Source organism: Periophthalmus magnuspinnatus, chromosome 18 (assembly GCF_009829125.3).
Source record: "Periophthalmus magnuspinnatus isolate fPerMag1 chromosome 18, fPerMag1.2.pri, whole genome shotgun sequence".
Taxonomy (NCBI): Eukaryota; Metazoa; Chordata; class Actinopteri; order Gobiiformes; family Gobiidae; genus Periophthalmus; species Periophthalmus magnuspinnatus.
Window position 1 is genome coordinate 4,942,201 of NC_047143.1, and position 18,659 is coordinate 4,960,859.

The 18,659-nt window shown below is 39.7% G+C and overlaps 1 protein-coding gene across 1 annotated transcript; it reads left to right on the plus strand.

The window, feature by feature from the left end:
- The first annotated feature begins 566 nt into the window (after positions 1 to 566).
- On the plus strand, positions 567 to 18,403 carry LOC117386430 (uncharacterized). Its single transcript, XM_055228847.1, has 7 exons — positions 567 to 689; positions 10,560 to 10,904; positions 10,991 to 11,023; positions 13,256 to 13,303; positions 13,633 to 13,752; positions 15,032 to 15,064; positions 15,584 to 18,403. The coding sequence occupies exons 1-7, from the start codon at positions 632 to 634 to the stop codon at positions 15,637 to 15,639; spliced, it is 693 nt and encodes a 230-aa protein (XP_055084822.1). The 5' UTR covers positions 567 to 631; the 3' UTR covers positions 15,640 to 18,403.
- Positions 18,404 to 18,659: the final 256 nt, after the last annotated feature.

Genomic DNA, 18,659 nt, shown 5'->3' on the forward strand with positions numbered 1-18,659 from the left:
CCCAGTCTCTGGGTTAAACCTGTCAGGAGCAGTGGGGCCCGTCTCCAGATCTTGAGCTAATCTTGGTCAGAATTACCTTTGCTTTGGATTTGTCCTATTGTGCATGTTTTGAGTTGATGAAGGAAGCCAGAGTCCTGGAGTAATCCGCACAGACAGGCCTGGGTGTCCCTGGAGTCAAACCTGAATCTAAATCTGAAGCTGCTCAGACCCGTCTGTGTCATCCATAGAAACACAACGACAAGTGCAGCATTAATTTGAAGGTTTGAAAGTGCATTTTTATAAAAGAAACAAAAGATCATATCTGCACGGCCAACAAATGTGTGAAATCACAGAAGCAGCCACTAGAGGGCAGGATTGATTAACAAGAGGTTTCACAATAATCAGACATCACGTTTCATTTAGTAAAGTCTTTTTTAAACAGCTTGTTTTTTCAATAATAAATAAGTAAATATCACCTAAAAACTTAAATAAGCTGCTGCTTTAACACGTTTAAAAAAAAACAGTTCACAGTTGTGTTAACTGTAAAGATCATGTGAATTTAGAAAGTACTTTCTCTTTCGACAAAAGAGAAAGTAAAGTACCTTTTTCACCACGTACCTGGTTTGGCAAAGACGAACGACATTAAAGGACAATGTGGACATATGTCTTTTTTCTCGTGGTGATCATCGTGTCCCCTGCTCTGAGTACAGGTAAGTCTCTTAACTGTTTTTATTCATCTTCCCTTTTCATTTGAGAAGAGTTGAAACAGTCTAAAGTCAGCGGCTTTTCCTGTGTCCGAGAAACGTCCCCACGGGCCTCTGGTCTGTGTCCCCACGGGCCCTGTGTCCCCACGGGCCTGTGTCCCCACGGGTCTGTCCCCACGGGCCTGTGTCCCCACGGGTCTGTCCCCACGGGCCTGTGTCCCGCATCAAGGTTGGATTCTCTTTTCTGAAATCTAGGAGCACAACGTGATTGAAAATATAATGTAAATTACATTATTATAAGAAAAACTGGAAACTACACATGTTGGGGCTGTAATATACGACGGAGAATAAGGGTCACTTAAATAAAATAAATTATGCGCGTTACGAGAATAAAGTCGTATATTTATGAGAATAGTCTGCTGTGTGTGAATGAGTGACCAGTGCTTTATGAAGAATTTGGAGCATTTTGTTCAGATATAGCAATTTCTCTCAAACCTGTTTGGTTCCTTTGACTAAACTAACTCAAATACTTGCAGTGTCCTTATACATATAAGTACTTATACTGATGATAGTTTGGTGATCGTGGACTAAAAGACACAGTATTTCATCGTGTGTAAACCCCAGTTGAAAGTTTATCTGAACAAAATGCTCCAAATTCTCCATAACACACAACGCACTGGTCACTCACTCACACACAACAGACTATACTCATAAAATATGACTTTATTCTCATAATATTACGACTTTATTCCCGTAAAATTATTACTTTTGTCTCGTAAAATTACGACTTTTTCTGGCTTCAACTTTATTCTTGTAAAATTACGGCTTTAATGTCGAAATGCTACGACATTATTCTCGTAGCGATATATATATATATATATATATATATATATATATGTGTGTGTGTGTGTGTGTGTGTGTGTGTGTGTGTGTGTGTGTGTGTGGGGGTGTGTGTGTGTGTGTGTGTGTGTGTGTGTGTGTGTGTGTGTGTGTGTGACCCTTATACTCTGTCGTAGTAATAATAAAGACTAATGTTTTTTTTTATAATATAATCACCCAGCTCACTTCAAACTAGAAAGTCAATGTTACTACTCTTACTTAGATTTTTTATTATAATTAGTTCATTATTTTTGCTATGTCACTGTTGTTGTTTCGTCCTGGTTTAGTCCTGGTTTAGTCCTGGTTTAGTCCTGGTTTAGACCTGGTTTAGTCCTGGTTTAGACCTTGTTTAGTCCTGGTTTAGTCCTGGTTTAGTCCTGGTTTAGACCTGGTTTAGTCCTGGTTTAGACCTTGTTTAGTCCTGGTTTAGTCCTGGTTTAGACCTGGTTTAGTCCTGGTTTAGACCTTGTTTAGTCCTGGTTTAGTCCTGGTTTAGACCTTGTTTAGTCCTGGTTTAGTCCTGGTTTAGTCCTGGTTTAGACCTGGTTTAGTCCTGGTTTAGACCTTGTTTAGACCTTGTTTAGTCCTGGTTTAGACCTGGTTTAGACCTGGTTTAGTCCTGGTTTAGTCCTGGTTTAGTTCTGGTTTAGTCCTGGTTTAGACCTTGTTTAGTCCTGGTTTAGTCCTGGTTTAGACCTGGTTTAGACCTGGTTTAGACCTGGTTTAGTCCTGGTTTAGACCTTGTTTAGTCCTGGTTTAGACCTTGTTTAGTCCTGGTTTAGACCTTGTTTAGTCCTGGTTTAGTCCTGGTTTAGTCCTGGTTTAGACCTGGTTTAGTCCTGGTTTAGACCTTGTTTAGTCCTGGTTTAGTCCTGGTTTAGACCTGGTTTAGTCCTGGTTTAGACCTTGTTTAGTCCTGGTTTAGTCCTGGTTTAGTCCTGGTTTAGTCCTGGTTTAGACCTGGTTTAGTCCTGGTTTAGACCTTGTTTAGTCCTGGTTTAGTCCTGGTTTAGTCCTGGTTTAGACCTTGTTTACACCTTGTTTAGTCCTGGTTTAGACCTGGTTTAGTCCTGGTTTAGACCTTGTTTAGTCGTGGTTTAGACCTTGTTTAGTCCTGGTTTAGTCCTGGTTTAGTCCTGGTTTAGTCCTGGTTTAGTCCTGGTTTAGACCTGGTTTAGTCCTGGTTTAGACCTTGTTTAGACCTTGTTTAGTCCTGGTTTAGACCTGGTTTAGACCTGGTTTAGTCCTGGTTTAGTCCTGGTTTAGTTCTGGTTTAGTCCTGGTTTAGACCTTGTTTAGTCCTGGTTTAGTCCTGGTTTAGACCTGGTTTAGACCTTGTTTAGTCCTGGTTTAGTCCTGGTTTAGACCTGGTTTAGTCCTGGTTTAGACCTTGTTTAGTCCTGGTTTAGTCCTGGTTTAGTCCTGGTTTAGACCTGGTTTAGTCCTGGTTTAGACCTGGTTTAGTCCTGGTTTAGACCTTGTTTAGTCCTGGTTTAGTCCTGGTTTAGTCCTGGTTTAGACCTGGTTTAGTCCTGGTTTAGACCTTGTTTAGACCTTGTTTAGTCCTGGTTTAGACCTGGTTTAGACCTGGTTTAGTCCTGGTTTAGTCCTGGTTTAGTTCTGGTTTAGTCCTGGTTTAGACCTTGTTTAGTCCTGGTTTAGTCCTGGTTTAGACCTGGTTTAGACCTGGTTTAGACCTGGTTTAGTCCTGGTTTAGACCTTGTTTAGTCCTGGTTTAGACCTTGTTTACACCTTGTTTAGTCCTGGTTTAGACCTGGTTTAGTCCTGGTTTAGACCTTGTTTAGTCCTGGTTTAGACCTTGTTTAGTCCTGGTTTAGACCTTGTTTAGTCCTGGTTTAGTCCTGGTTTAGTCCTGGTTTAGACCTGGTTTAGTCCTGGTTTAGACCTTGTTTAGTCCTGGTTTAGTCCTGGTTTAGACCTGGTTTAGTCCTGGTTTAGACCTTGTTTAGTCCTGGTTTAGTCCTGGTTTAGTCCTGGTTTAGACCTGGTTTAGTCCTGGTTTAGACCTTGTTTAGTCCTGGTTTAGTCCTGGTTTAGTCCTGGTTTAGTCCTGGTTTAGACCTGGTTTAGTCCTGGTTTAGACCTTGTTTAGACCTTGTTTAGTCCTGGTTTAGACCTGGTTTAGACCTGGTTTAGACCTGGTTTAGTCCTGGTTTAGTCCTGGTTTAGTTCTGGTTTAGTCCTGGTTTAGACCTTGTTTAGTCCTGGTTTAGTCCTGGTTTAGACCTGGTTTAGTCCTGGTTTAGACCTTGTTTAGTCCTGGTTTAGTCCTGGTTTAGACCTGGTTTAGTCCTGGTTTAGACCTTGTTTAGTCCTGGTTTAGTCCTGGTTTAGTCCTGGTTTAGACCTGGTTTAGTCCTGGTTTAGACCTTGTTTAGACCTTGTTTAGTCCTGGTTTAGACCTGGTTTAGACCTGGTTTAGTCCTGGTTTAGTCCTGGTTTAGTTCTGGTTTAGTCCTGATTTAGACCTTGTTTAGTCCTGGTTTAGTCCTGGTTTAGACCTGGTTTAGACCTGGTTTAGACCTGGTTTAGTCCTGGTTTAGACCTTGTTTAGTCCTGGTTTAGACCTTGTTTAGTCCTGGTTTAGACCTTGTTTAGTCCTGGTTTAGTCCTGGTTTAGTCCTGGTTTAGACCTGGTTTAGTCCTGGTTTAGACCTTGTTTAGTCCTGGTTTAGTCCTGGTTTAGACCTGGTTTAGTCCTGGTTTAGACCTTGTTTAGTCCTGGTTTAGTCCTGGTTTAGTCCTGGTTTAGACCTGGTTTAGTCCTGGTTTAGACCTTGTTTAGTCCTGGTTTAGACCTGGTTTAGTCCTGGTTTAGACCTGGTTTAGTCCTGGTTTAGACCTTGTTTAGACCTTGTTTAGTCCTGGTTTAGACCTGGTTTAGACCTGGTTTAGTCCTGGTTTAGTCCTGGTTTAGTTCTGGTTTAGTCCTGGTTTAGACCTTGTTTAGTCCTGGTTTAGTCCTGGTTTAGACCTGGTTTAGTCCTGGTTTAGACCTTGTTTAGTCCTGGTTTAGTCCTGGTTTAGTCCTGGTTTAGACCTGGTTTAGTCCTGGTTTAGACCTTGTTTAGTCCTGGTTTAGTCCTGGTTTAGACCTGGTTTAGACCTGGTTTAGTCCTGGTTTAGACCTTGTTTAGACCTTGTTTAGTCCTGGTTTAGACCTGGTTTAGACCTGGTTTAGTCCTGGTTTAGTCCTGGTTTAGTTCTGGTTTAGTCCTGGTTTAGACCTTGTTTAGTCCTGGTTTAGTCCTGGTTTAGACCTGGTTTAGTCCTGGTTTAGACCTTGTTTAGTCCTGGTTTAGTCCTGGTTTAGACCTGGTTTAGTCCTGGTTTAGACCTTGTTTAGTCCTGGTTTAGTCCTGGTTTAGTCCTGGTTTAGACCTGGTTTAGTCCTGGTTTAGACCTTGTTTAGACCTTGTTTAGTCCTGGTTTAGACCTGGTTTAGACCTGGTTTAGTCCTGGTTTAGTCCTGGTTTAGTTCTGGTTTAGTCCTGATTTAGACCTTGTTTAGTCCTGGTTTAGTCCTGGTTTAGACCTGGTTTAGACCTGGTTTAGACCTGGTTTAGTCCTGGTTTAGACCTTGTTTAGTCCTGGTTTAGACCTGGTTTAGACCTGGTTTAGACCTGGTTTAGTCCTGGTTTAGACCTGGTTTAGACCTTGTTTACACCTTGTTTAGTCCTGGTTTAGACCTGGTTTAGTCCTGGTTTAGACCTTGTTTAGTCCTGGTTTAGACCTTGTTTAGTCCTGGTTTAGACCTTGTTTAGTCCTGGTTTAGTCCTGGTTTAGTCCTGGTTTAGACCTGGTTTAGTCCTGGTTTAGACCTTGTTTAGTCCTGGTTTAGTCCTGGTTTAGACCTTGTTTAGTCCTGGTTTAGTCCTGGTTTAGTCCTGGTTTAGACCTGGTTTAGTCCTGGTTTAGACCTTGTTTAGACCTTGTTTAGTCCTGGTTTAGACCTGGTTTAGACCTGGTTTAGACCTGGTTTAGTCCTGGTTTAGTCCTGGTTTAGTCCTGGTTTAGACCTTGTTTAGTCCTGGTTTAGTCCTGGTTTAGTCCTGGTTTAGACCTTGTTTAGTCCTGGTTTAGTCCTGGTTTAGACCTGGTTTAGTCCTGGTTTAGACCTTGTTTAGTCCTGGTTTAGTCCTGGTTTAGTCCTGGTTTAGACCTGGTTTAGTCCTGGTTTAGACCTTGTTTAGACCTTGTTTAGTCCTGGTTTAGACCTGGTTTAGACCTGGTTTAGTCCTGGTTTAGTCCTGGTTTAGTTCTGGTTTAGTCCTGATTTAGACCTTGTTTAGTCCTGGTTTAGTCCTGGTTTAGACCTGGTTTAGACCTGGTTTAGACCTGGTTTAGTCCTGGTTTAGACCTTGTTTAGTCCTGGTTTAGACCTGGTTTAGACCTGGTTTAGACCTGGTTTAGTCCTGGTTTAGACCTGGTTTAGACCTTGTTTACACCTTGTTTAGTCCTGGTTTAGACCTGGTTTAGTCCTGGTTTAGACCTTGTTTAGTCCTGGTTTAGACCTTGTTTAGTCCTGGTTTAGACCTTGTTTAGTCCTGGTTTAGTCCTGGTTTAGTCCTGGTTTAGACCTGGTTTAGTCCTGGTTTAGACCTTGTTTAGTCCTGGTTTAGTCCTGGTTTAGACCTGGTTTAGTCCTGGTTTAGACCTTGTTTAGTCCTGGTTTAGTCCTGGTTTAGTCCTGGTTTAGACCTGGTTTAGTCCTGGTTTAGACCTTGTTTAGTCCTGGTTTAGACCTTGTTTAGTCCTGGTTTAGTCCTGGATTAGACCTGGTTTAGACCTTGTTTAGTCCTGGTTTAGTCCTGGTTTAGACCTGGTTTAGTCCTGGTTTAGACCTTGTTTAGTCCTGGTTTAGTCCTGGTTTAGTCCTGGTTTAGACCTGGTTTAGTCCTGGTTTAGACCTGGTTTAGTCCTGGTTTAGACCTTGTTTAGTCCTGGTTTAGTCCTGGTTTAGTCCTGGTTTAGACCTGGTTTAGTCCTGGTTTAGACCTTGTTTAGTCCTGGTTTAGTCCTGGTTTAGTCCTGGTTTAGACCTGGTTTAGTCCTGGTTTAGACCTTGTTTAGACCTTGTTTAGTCCTGGTTTAGACCTGGTTTAGACCTGGTTTAGTCCTGGTTTAGTCCTGGTTTAGTTCTGGTTTAGTCCTGGTTTAGACCTTGTTTAGTCCTGGTTTAGTCCTGGTTTAGACCTGGTTTAGACCTGGTTTAGACCTGGTTTAGTCCTGGTTTAGACCTTGTTTAGTCCTGGTTTAGACCTTGTTTACACCTTGTTTAGTCCTGGTTTAGACCTGGTTTAGTCCTGGTTTAGACCTTGTTTAGTCCTGGTTTAGACCTTGTTTAGTCCTGGTTTAGACCTTGTTTAGTCCTGGTTTAGTCCTGGTTTAGTCCTGGTTTAGACCTGGTTTAGTCCTGGTTTAGACCTTGTTTAGTCCTGGTTTAGTCCTGGTTTAGACCTTGTTTAGTCCTGGTTTAGTCCTGGTTTAGTCCTGGTTTAGACCTGGTTTAGTCCTGGTTTAGACCTTGTTTAGTCCTGGTTTAGTCCTGGTTTAGTCCTGGTTTAGACCTGGTTTAGTCCTGGTTTAGACCTTGTTTAGACCTTGTTTAGTCCTGGTTTAGACCTGGTTTAGACCTGGTTTAGTCCTGGTTTAGTCCTGGTTTAGTTCTGGTTTAGTCCTGGTTTAGACCTTGTTTAGTCCTGGTTTAGTCCTGGTTTAGACCTGGTTTAGTCCTGGTTTAGACCTTGTTTAGTCCTGGTTTAGTCCTGGTTTAGACCTGGTTTAGTCCTGGTTTAGACCTTGTTTAGTCCTGGTTTAGTCCTGGTTTAGTCCTGGTTTAGTCCTGGTTTAGTCCTGGTTTAGACCTGGTTTAGTCCTGGTTTAGACCTTGTTTAGACCTTGTTTAGTCCTGGTTTAGACCTGGTTTAGACCTGGTTTAGACCTGGTTTAGTCCTGGTTTAGTCCTGGTTTAGTTCTGGTTTAGTCCTGGTTTAGACCTTGTTTAGTCCTGGTTTAGTCCTGGTTTAGACCTGGTTTAGTCCTGGTTTAGACCTTGTTTAGTCCTGGTTTAGTCCTGGTTTAGACCTGGTTTAGTCCTGGTTTAGACCTTGTTTAGTCCTGGTTTAGTCCTGGTTTAGTCCTGGTTTAGACCTGGTTTAGTCCTGGTTTAGACCTTGTTTAGACCTTGTTTAGTCCTGGTTTAGACCTGGTTTAGACCTGGTTTAGTCCTGGTTTAGTCCTGGTTTAGTTCTGGTTTAGTCCTGATTTAGACCTTGTTTAGTCCTGGTTTAGTCCTGGTTTAGACCTGGTTTAGACCTGGTTTAGACCTGGTTTAGTCCTGGTTTAGACCTTGTTTAGTCCTGGTTTAGACCTTGTTTAGTCCTGGTTTAGACCTTGTTTAGTCCTGGTTTAGTCCTGGTTTAGTCCTGGTTTAGACCTGGTTTAGTCCTGGTTTAGACCTTGTTTAGTCCTGGTTTAGTCCTGGTTTAGACCTGGTTTAGTCCTGGTTTAGACCTTGTTTAGTCCTGGTTTAGTCCTGGTTTAGTCCTGGTTTAGACCTGGTTTAGTCCTGGTTTAGACCTTGTTTAGTCCTGGTTTAGTCCTGGTTTAGTCCTGGTTTAGACCTGGTTTAGTCCTGGTTTAGACCTTGTTTAGACCTTGTTTAGTCCTGGTTTAGACCTGGTTTAGACCTGGTTTAGTCCTGGTTTAGTCCTGGTTTAGTTCTGGTTTAGTCCTGGTTTAGACCTTGTTTAGTCCTGGTTTAGTCCTGGTTTAGACCTGGTTTAGTCCTGGTTTAGACCTTGTTTAGTCCTGGTTTAGTCCTGGTTTAGTCCTGGTTTAGACCTGGTTTAGTCCTGGTTTAGACCTTGTTTAGTCCTGGTTTAGTCCTGGTTTAGTCCTGGTTTAGACCTGGTTTAGTCCTGGTTTAGACCTTGTTTAGACCTTGTTTAGTCCTGGTTTAGACCTGGTTTAGACCTGGTTTAGTCCTGGTTTAGTCCTGGTTTAGTTCTGGTTTAGTCCTGGTTTAGACCTTGTTTAGTCCTGGTTTAGTCCTGGTTTAGACCTGGTTTAGTCCTGGTTTAGACCTTGTTTAGTCCTGGTTTAGTCCTGGTTTAGACCTGGTTTAGTCCTGGTTTAGACCTTGTTTAGTCCTGGTTTAGTCCTGGTTTAGTCCTGGTTTAGACCTGGTTTAGTCCTGGTTTAGACCTTGTTTAGACCTTGTTTAGTCCTGGTTTAGACCTGGTTTAGACCTGGTTTAGTCCTGGTTTAGTCCTGGTTTAGTTCTGGTTTAGTCCTGATTTAGACCTTGTTTAGTCCTGGTTTAGTCCTGGTTTAGACCTGGTTTAGACCTGGTTTAGACCTGGTTTAGTCCTGGTTTAGACCTTGTTTAGTCCTGGTTTAGACCTGGTTTAGACCTGGTTTAGTCCTGGTTTAGACCTGGTTTAGACCTTGTTTACATCTTGTTTAGTCCTGGTTTAGACCTGGTTTAGTCCTGGTTTAGACCTTGTTTAGTCCTGGTTTAGACCTTGTTTAGTCCTGGTTTAGACCTTGTTTAGTCCTGGTTTAGTCCTGGTTTAGTCCTGGTTTAGACCTGGTTTAGTCCTGGTTTAGACCTTGTTTAGTCCTGGTTTAGTCCTGGTTTAGACCTGGTTTAGTCCTGGTTTAGACCTTGTTTAGTCCTGGTTTAGTCCTGGTTTAGTCCTGGTTTAGACCTGGTTTAGTCCTGGTTTAGACCTTGTTTAGTCCTGGTTTAGTCCTGGTTTAGTCCTGGTTTAGACCTGGTTTAGTCCTGGTTTAGACCTTGTTTAGACCTTGTTTAGTCCTGGTTTAGACCTGGTTTAGACCTGGTTTAGTCCTGGTTTAGTCCTGGTTTAGTTCTGGTTTAGTCCTGGTTTAGACCCTGTTTAGTCCTGGTTTAGTCCTGGTTTAGACCTGGTTTAGACCTGGTTTAGACCTGGTTTAGTCCTGGTTTAGACCTTGTTTAGTCCTGGTTTAGACCTGGTTTAGACCTGGTTTAGACCTGGTTTAGTCCTGGTTTAGACCTGGTTTAGACCTTGTTTACACCTTGTTTAGTCCTGGTTTAGACCTGGTTTAGTCCTGGTTTAGACCTTGTTTAGTCCTGGTTTAGACCTTGTTTAGTCCTGGTTTAGACCTTGTTTAGTCCTGGTTTAGTCCTGGTTTAGTCCTGGTTTAGACCTGGTTTAGTCCTGGTTTAGACCTTGTTTAGTCCTGGTTTAGTCCTGGTTTAGTCCTGGTTTAGACCTGGTTTAGTCCTGGTTTAGACCTTGTTTAGTCCTGGTTTAGTCCTGGTTTAGTCCTGGTTTAGACCTGGTTTAGTCCTGGTTTAGACCTTGTTTAGACCTTGTTTAGTCCTGGTTTAGACCTGGTTTAGACCTGGTTTAGTCCTGGTTTAGTCCTGGTTTAGTTCTGGTTTAGTCCTGGTTTAGACCTTGTTTAGTCCTGGTTTAGTCCTGGTTTAGACCTGGTTTAGACCTTGTTTAGTCCTGGTTTAGACCTTGTTTAGTCCTGGTTTAGACCTGGTTTAGACCTGGTTTAGACCTGGTTTAGTCCTGGTTTAGACCTTGTTTACACCTTGTTTAGTCCTGGTTTAGACCTGGTTTAGTCCTGGTTTAGACCTGGTTTAGTCCTGGTTTAGACCTTGTTTAGTCCTGGTTTAGTCCTGGTTTAGTCCTGGTTTAGTCCTGGTTTAGTCCTGGTTTAGACCTGGTTTAGACCTGGTTTAGACCTGGTTTAGTCCTGGTTTAGACCTTGTTTACACCTTGTTTAGTCCTGGTTTAGACCTGGTTTAGTCCTGGTTTAGACCTGGTTTAGTCCTGGTTTAGACCTTGTTTAGTCCTGGTTTAGTCCTGGTTTAGTCCTGGTTTAGTCCTGGTTTAGTCCTGGTTTAGACCTGGTTTATTCTGCCAAAGTAAATTCAGAGTCATATTTCACATGTGCTTCCTCTTTCCACAGATTATAAAATGATGGGTCATGATCCTGTTGAGGTTGAACGAAACAAAGACGCCATCCTGCCATGTCACGTGGAGCCTGAGACGGACCTGACCCAGGATTTTGTGGAATGGCATGTAAAATTAACAAATGGCGAAGATATTGTTGTGTACATCTATAGAAGAGGTAAAGAGATATTACCTCTGGATTGTCATTTCATAAACCGAACGGAGATCTTAAAAGAAGATTTGTTACATGGGAACATTTCTGTCAAAATCCGCAACGTAACAGAAAAAGATGAAGGGAACTATACCTGTGTTGTGGAAATCGGTGAAACCAAACGAATACAAAGCTCTGTCAAACTTATCGGTAAGACGGGCCATTGTTTCAGTCACAATCCCTTACAGTGTTTTCATGTTTTCTGTTGTGGCTCATTGTTTGTGCTTGTTCCACAGTGAGGAGTAAGGATGATCCGAGTCCTCTAAAAGGTTTGAATCCCACCGCACAAACTATAGCATCATTCTCACTCAATCAGACCATGACCCTCCTTTTATAGATAATAAAAGGATTCTATTACCTCTCACCCTGTTCACTGAGCATCAAGTATAGTACTTTACAGTGACATGGATTTAAACAACACAAGCTCAGGAGCCGGTGATCAATAAGAGCGTCCATGGTCCTATTTAGAAGTTAGATTTGAGTGACTAACTGAAAAACTGTTTGCTTATGCTAGCTGTAGATTGCAATTTGTGTTAAATTATATATAATGTTTTATTATTACCACTCTCGCAAGATGGATTCTCGTGATATTTGTGAGAACCCAAACTCACAAGAATCCATCTTGGTGTGCAACTTCAGCCTGTTTTAGTGCCATTATGGACTATTTAGTTTGTGAAAAACGTGCACAATTAAGAACTTTGTGCGTTTTTGGACAGAGCGTCTTGTTTAGCTGTTGTGATGCTTCGGCCAATCAGATTCAAATAATCGTCATGACGTTCAGCGTTTTGTGATCACTTGGTATGGTATGGTCTGCTTTTATTTGAAACAGGGACAGTGCACGACATTACATTGACCTTAAAAACAGGAGAGATGTCTGGTGCCAGGTTATAGCATAAATACTAATTTCCACCTGTCGTCCCTGGACAGGCTGATGTTTAATAAAAATAAGTTTGGTGTAGATGGATGAGAAACCTGTACATCTATGATACATATATCAAATACAACACATCTCACATTCAAATATGACATTTCTAAAAACATTCAACTCACACACACACTTCCATACCAAATTATTCACACACAAACACTGAGTTTCAAATATGCAGATACTCTTTCTTTCATACACATTCACTAATGAGGTCAAATTTGCTTTGATATTAACCATTCCTTTGTCACCTGTGCAAACCTTTGAAAACTTGTGCATGTTATAATCTCATTTGGCAAAACTATTCCACTGACTCACAGCAACAATCGAGAAAGCTGATTTAGCTTGTCCTCCTCTTAGAGGAGGACAAGCAATACCATGAATAATTTTAAAAAGTAGACAGATGTTTGCATATATTAACAGATTATTAAAGTTTAGAAAACCATATTTGGAGAGGATCTGACAGTGGTGATACTGTCTGGATTTTTTGTCATGAATCTTTAGTGCACATTTATACATTGATTCAAGAGGCTTTAAAGCTGTTTTGCAGGCCTGCGACCAGCTTGTTATGCAGTAAAGAAAACGTGACAAAATCATAGAATTTAAATACATGTTTGATGCCTCAGTTGTAAGAGACCCTGGTATGAATCTAAAATTTGCCAGATTAAATTTTAAGGAATTACAGTTTTTTTTTGAGCTTTCAGCGAGGGCCGTCCCAGAGTGATAATGTGTAGAACTCAGTTCTGACACATAAACAGTATCACTTTGTGTGAGCCAGGTCACTCTCACTTCACAGCAAGAAGGTTCTGGGTTTGAATCATGAGTCACTTAGGCCTTTCTATGTGGATTTGCATGTTCTCCCTGTGTCTGTGTGGGTTTCCTCTGGATGCTCTTGTTTCCCCATCAGCCCAAAATCTGTACAGTAGCTCAAATCCTCCAGCTAAGGCTGTTCAAGATGGATGGACATGGACCCCCTGCTTCTGATGAGATTCCTTTGACAAAGTTTTCTGTGAAGGCCTCAGAAAAAAAGTGTTTCTTAGATATAAAAAATATGATGATTTGCCGTGTTGTTCACAGACGTGGGAACAAACTTTGAAAAAGTTTAGTTTAACAGTGTGTCCTGTACACTATATGTGCATGTGAATGTGAACACAAGTACTGAAATATGAGCACTCTCTCCTCATGTACATGTGTCTCCTCCTTATTCTACTTCAGAGGAATGTCCTCTCGTCCCCTCTCATACCAGTACACACGTACATCCAGTGTGTGACTCATGACACATCAGAAACCTGCAGAGTCAAAGAGTCGGACCCAAAGTCACTCCACACCTTCATGTTTCTGATGTTGTACTTTTCTTCATGAGGCTGTATTTGACAGAGACACTACATGTGCAGCTCATGTGAAACCGAATGTTCTTAAGACGTAACATTTATAGTTTTATAAAATACACAAAGCACCGGATCCACTATTGGAAAATATAATGTAAATGTCACTAATATAAGAAACTTCTGGGGCTGTAATAATGTAGGCTCATGTTTCTTTATAATGTTCTCTAATATTTTCTTTGATCATGCAGATGTTTCTTATACAGCACCATCTCCCTCGTCCAGCTCACCTCCACGTCGTAAGTCAATGTTTTAAATTTACTGTAAACTTCTACATTTGAAACAGATTTAAGTCATTTTAATGTTTTTATTATAATTAAATCATTATTTTTTCCACGTTGCAGCTGTTCTGATCATACACATCAGACACATTCAGTCTCTTGTGAACCTGGTTTAGTCCTGGGTTAACCTTGGTTAATTCCTGGTTTAGTCTTTGTTAAGTTCTGGTTTAGACCTGATTAAGTCCTGGTTTAGTTCTGGTTTAGTCCTGATTCATTTGTGTGTGACTAAAGGAAAACTGTGTTGCACCATCAGTGTTGATTCTAAAGTTCTGACTTTTTTTTTCTAGCTACAAATGTTGGAGCGATTGTTGGTCCTATTGTTGCTGGTCTTGTTCTTGGTGTTGGAGTCTTCTTTCTCCTCAAACACATAAAGAAACGTAAACCACAACAGGGGCTTGATGCAGCAGGTGAGCAAAATTTAAATGTTTTAGCATAAAATATGAAAAATTGTCATTAGGCTGATTGTATTTTATGCAGTCAATAAAAGTGACCAGGACTAAACCAGGACTAAACCAGGACTTATCTAGGTCTAAACCAGGACTAAACCAGGACTAAACCAGCTGAAGAATAGACTACTGCAATGCATTTTGTCAATTTGTTTTTATTTCATTTAATGTTTTGAATGTTCTTCTATTGTGTCGGTTTTATTGGAGAGCTCTTTGGTCACCTTGAGTGTTGTAAATGGCTCGATGAATAAAGTTTGATTGAGTGAATAATGTGAAACCTAAATGTTCTTAATCAGACGTAACATTTATAGTTTTATAAAATACACAAAGCACCAGATCCATGATTGAAAATATAATGTAAATGTCACTAATATAAGAAACACTGGGAAATACAGATTTATACACTACAACTTTTGTGACTGTAATAATGTAGGCTCATGTTTCTTTTATAATGTAGGCTCATGTTTCTTTTATAATGTAGGCTCATGTTTCTTTATAATGTAGGCTCATGTTTCTGTATAATGTAGGCTCATGTTTCTTTATAATGTAGGCTCATGTTTCTTTATAATGTAGGCTCATGTTTCTTTATAATGTAGGCCCATGTTTCTTTTATAATGTAGGCCCATGTTTCTTTTATAATGTAGGCCCATGTTTCTTTTATAATGTAGGCCCATGTTTCTTTTATATTGTAGGCCCATGATTCTTTTTTATTGTAGGCTAATGTTTCTTTTATAATGTAGGCTAATGTTTCTTTATAATGTAGGCTAATGTTTCTTTATATTGTAGGCCCATGATTCTTTTTTATTGTAGGCTAATGTTTCTTTTATAATGTAGGTTAATGTTTCTTTATAATGTAGGCTCATGTTTCTTTATAATGTAGGCTCATGTTTCTTTATAATGTAGGCTCATGTTTCTGTATAATGTAGGCTCATATTTCTGTATAATGTAGGCTAATGTTTCTTTATAATGTAGGCTAATGTTTCTTTTATAATGTAGGCCCATGTTTCTTTTATATTGTAGGCCCATGATTCTTTTTTATTGTAGGCTAATGTTTCTTTTATAATGTAGGCTCATGTTTCTTTATAATGTAGGCTAATGTTTCTTTATAATGTAGGCTCATGTTTCTTTATAATGTAGGCTCATGTTTCTTTATAATGTAGGCTCATGTTTCTTTATAATGTAGGCTCATGTTTCTTTATAATGTAGGCTCATGTTTCTTTTATCCCTGTTTCTTACACAGCACCATCTCGCTCGTCCAGCTCACCTCCACGTCGTAAGTCAATGTTTTAAATTTACTGTAAACTTTTACTACATTTGAAACAGATTTAAGTCATTTTAATGTTTTTATTATAATTAAATCATTATTTTTGCCACGTTGCTGCTGTTCTGATCATACACATCAGACACATTCAGTCTCTTGTGAACCTGGTTTAGTCCTGGGTTAACCTTGGTTAAATCCTGGTTTAGTCTTTCTTTAATTCTGGTTTAGACTGAACCAGGACTAAACCAAGATTTTACAAGTACTAAACAGGACTAAACCAGGATTAAACCAGGACTAAACCAGGACTAAACCAGGATTAAACCAGGACTAAACCAGGACTAAACCAGGACTAAACCAGGATTAAACCAGGACTAAACCAGGACTAAACCAGGACTAAACCAGGACTAAACCAGGACTAAACCAGGACTAAACCAGGGGAAAACAGGACAATAACATTACAAAATACTAAATGTTAAAAAAAATAAAGACCTTTTTTTCAAGTTATGAAAAAACAAATGTATGTTTGTGCAGGATCATCCCAAGAACCTCCCAGTGATGACGACACGGAACAAGACGCAATGCTGTAGGGAAGAACATCAGGACCTGAGTGAATATGGCAGGTTTAGTTTTTCTAATTCTGACTTGGTTTAGGAGGATAGTGTCTGTGCTGAATATTTATCATAGTTTGACATCAGTTATTACAGTAAATGACACTGCAGGGACAATTTATGGTCAAAGAAGACATTTTTATGGCTGCAAATATCTTAACAACACACATTAGGTGTTAATTAGCCTGATCATAATCACTGTGTAAGTCTTGGCCCATGTTTACTTTATATTTACTACATCACAGTTACAGAATTATCTCTGTGTGTCACATCTGCTGCCACTGACCAACCAGGAAGTAACATTCACAACTTTAGTAACCAATAAAAACAAACAAACAAACACAACAAGAGACAAATTAAGTAAGATATTTATTCAGATCTTAAATATACTTTCTTAAACTGAATTGCAGTTTTCTGTGTTGATGACGTAGGCAGAGGGATTCAGTTTTAGGACTCAGTGATACTTCCTGCATTTTTGTACTTTTCATCTTTTAACTGATGTAAAACTGTTATAAATATTTATCTCAGGTACTATAATACTTACACGATACTATTAGCTCTGTAGTAACGGCATCTGGTGACGTCCGGTCACATGGAGACTCTGTGGACTTTTACACTTTTACACTTTATACATGAGGAGAAAACTTCTCTTCTCCTCTTTTACCTACAGGTAATCAGGTCGTTTTTACTACAGATGAAGTTTTGTTATGTTATATTGAGCGTTTTAACCTCCTAAGACCCGAGCTCTTGAGCGGCTTTATTCATTTCTCTTTGTTATTTAGGCTGATTGGACCTGATCAGTGTAAAAACACAGAATTACCTTTTTACATTATGTAGTTTGTGAGAAAACTGATGTAAAACAAATGTCCTCATATGTGGACATTTTAATAATTTTGATAGAACATTTGAATAATGATTGACAAAAACTATTTAAGACCCTGAAAACAGGAACATTTGTCCTGAGTAAAAACAAAATTAGAAACAACAATTGTGCCTCATGTGAAGAGCAGGAGCAGGAGACATGTGCCTTTACACAATAAATAAATAAATAAATAAATAAATAAAAATGTTCTAAACATTCTAAACTCTTAAAAATGTTCAAAATTGAATATATTTGCATTGTTGATGTTCTTGTTACTGTTATTCTTCTTTTAAAAATCTGCACTGTGGCCTAGACCACCCAAAATGTGTTGTCCACATATGAAGACGCCAGGTCCTAGAAGGTTAATAAAAGTTAGCATTAGCATTGACTAACTGTTCTAAAGCAAAAAGTGTCGTCCAGTGAAGTTTCCTCCTCATTTTTAACGTTCTAATTATGGATTTTTTTGTTTTGTTTTACTTTGTGTTTACTTTAAATGAACAGCTCTAATAAGGTTGTGCTTTTTACAAGAACACTATTTTTTTTGTTTTTGGGCATTGGTGTGACTGTTTTTTCACTCAGGAAGTGTGTATTCTGTTTGTGCCAGAGCCTGCTACAGCTCAGACTCAGCTCACAGTTTGGTGCTTGTGACTCCAGGTTTGTTTAATGTGAAATACGACTTAAAAGCGTATGACAGGTTTTAATGATTCTCTTATTTTTACTTCATTTTGGGAGATAACAATTGTTGTAAATATAAATTATACCTTTACACTAATCAGGAAGCAGTTTACCAAGAAAAATAGAAAAATGTGTTGAAAATGACAATAAGCAGAGTCCTCACATTTATGACGTCACACTAGAGAGAATCTGTCCAAACGTTGTGTGTGTGTGAACAAGTCTCTCCATGGACCAGCACCAAAGAACATCTCCCACATGTTTAGAGCCACATGAACCATCTCAGGCTCTGAGGACTTCAGGGACCGGCCTCCTGCTGGTCCCAGAGTCAGGACTAAACATGGAGAATCAGTGTTTCAGTTTTATGCAACTAAAACCTGGAACAGGTTGAAGATGTGAGACAGACCTCTACTTTGACAATGTTTAAATCCGGGCTCAAAAAACGTACAGTCATATGCCAAACTCAACGTTCTGTTGAGTTGTGCATATGACTGTACGTGTTTTATTCTGCACTATTCGCTTTTAATGTTCATTTTATGTTGGTTATTCGTGATTATTCATATTTTGATTAGTATTGTATTGTATATTGTGATTTTAATGTCTTTCTTATTCTGTAAATTACTTTGTGTACGAATTACACTGTACAAATAAACTGAGCAGCTCCTCCTGAGTGAGCCAAAGTCCAGTGGGACCTCAGAGGCCCCGGGCCTCAGCGGTGACACTAAAACTGAGGAATGAGCTGCATTTACACGTCAGACTGGCTCCTCTGTGGACGTTTTGAAATCTTGTCTTAAAACACTTATTCACTTTGGCCTTTGACACAGTTTGACATTTTACCATTTTTTTGTTATTAGATTCTGTTTTTATATGCATGTTCTTTTTATTGTTTTTATGGTTCTTTTTTGTAGCACTTTGGTCAACCTGTGCTGTTTTTAGTACATTATAAATAAAGGTCCCGTGGCAGTGGTCTTGGAGCTGGAGAGTCTGACCTGTTGTCTTGTGTTGACGGGGAAAAGGGAGCGCTCAGAGGAAACACACACAGACACAGGGAGAACATGCAAACTCCACACAAAAAGACTCAAAGCTGAATCCTGTGGCTGTAAAGAAGTATTTCTGCTACTCTGAGTGTATTTGTCAAACATGTCTGAACTGCACAAAAGTGACTTCCTGTGGGTGTTTTGGGGAAAGTGTCACATTGTCCTGTTTGTTTTCTGAGAATCATCTTTTGGCCCATTTATGAAAAAGCTCAAACCACAGACGAATTCAGGTCAGAATCTGTAAAAAAAAAAACAACAAAAAAAACAAAACAGTTCAAACGTTCCAGACGACTGAAAAGTTTACACCATAACTGAAGATTTATGTTTTAGGAAATCGTTCAATATTTGAGTTTATTTAGCCATAAATTTCTTATTTTAAGTAATAATATCTCCTACTGGGACCACAGGAAAAAGGAGGGAATAAGAGA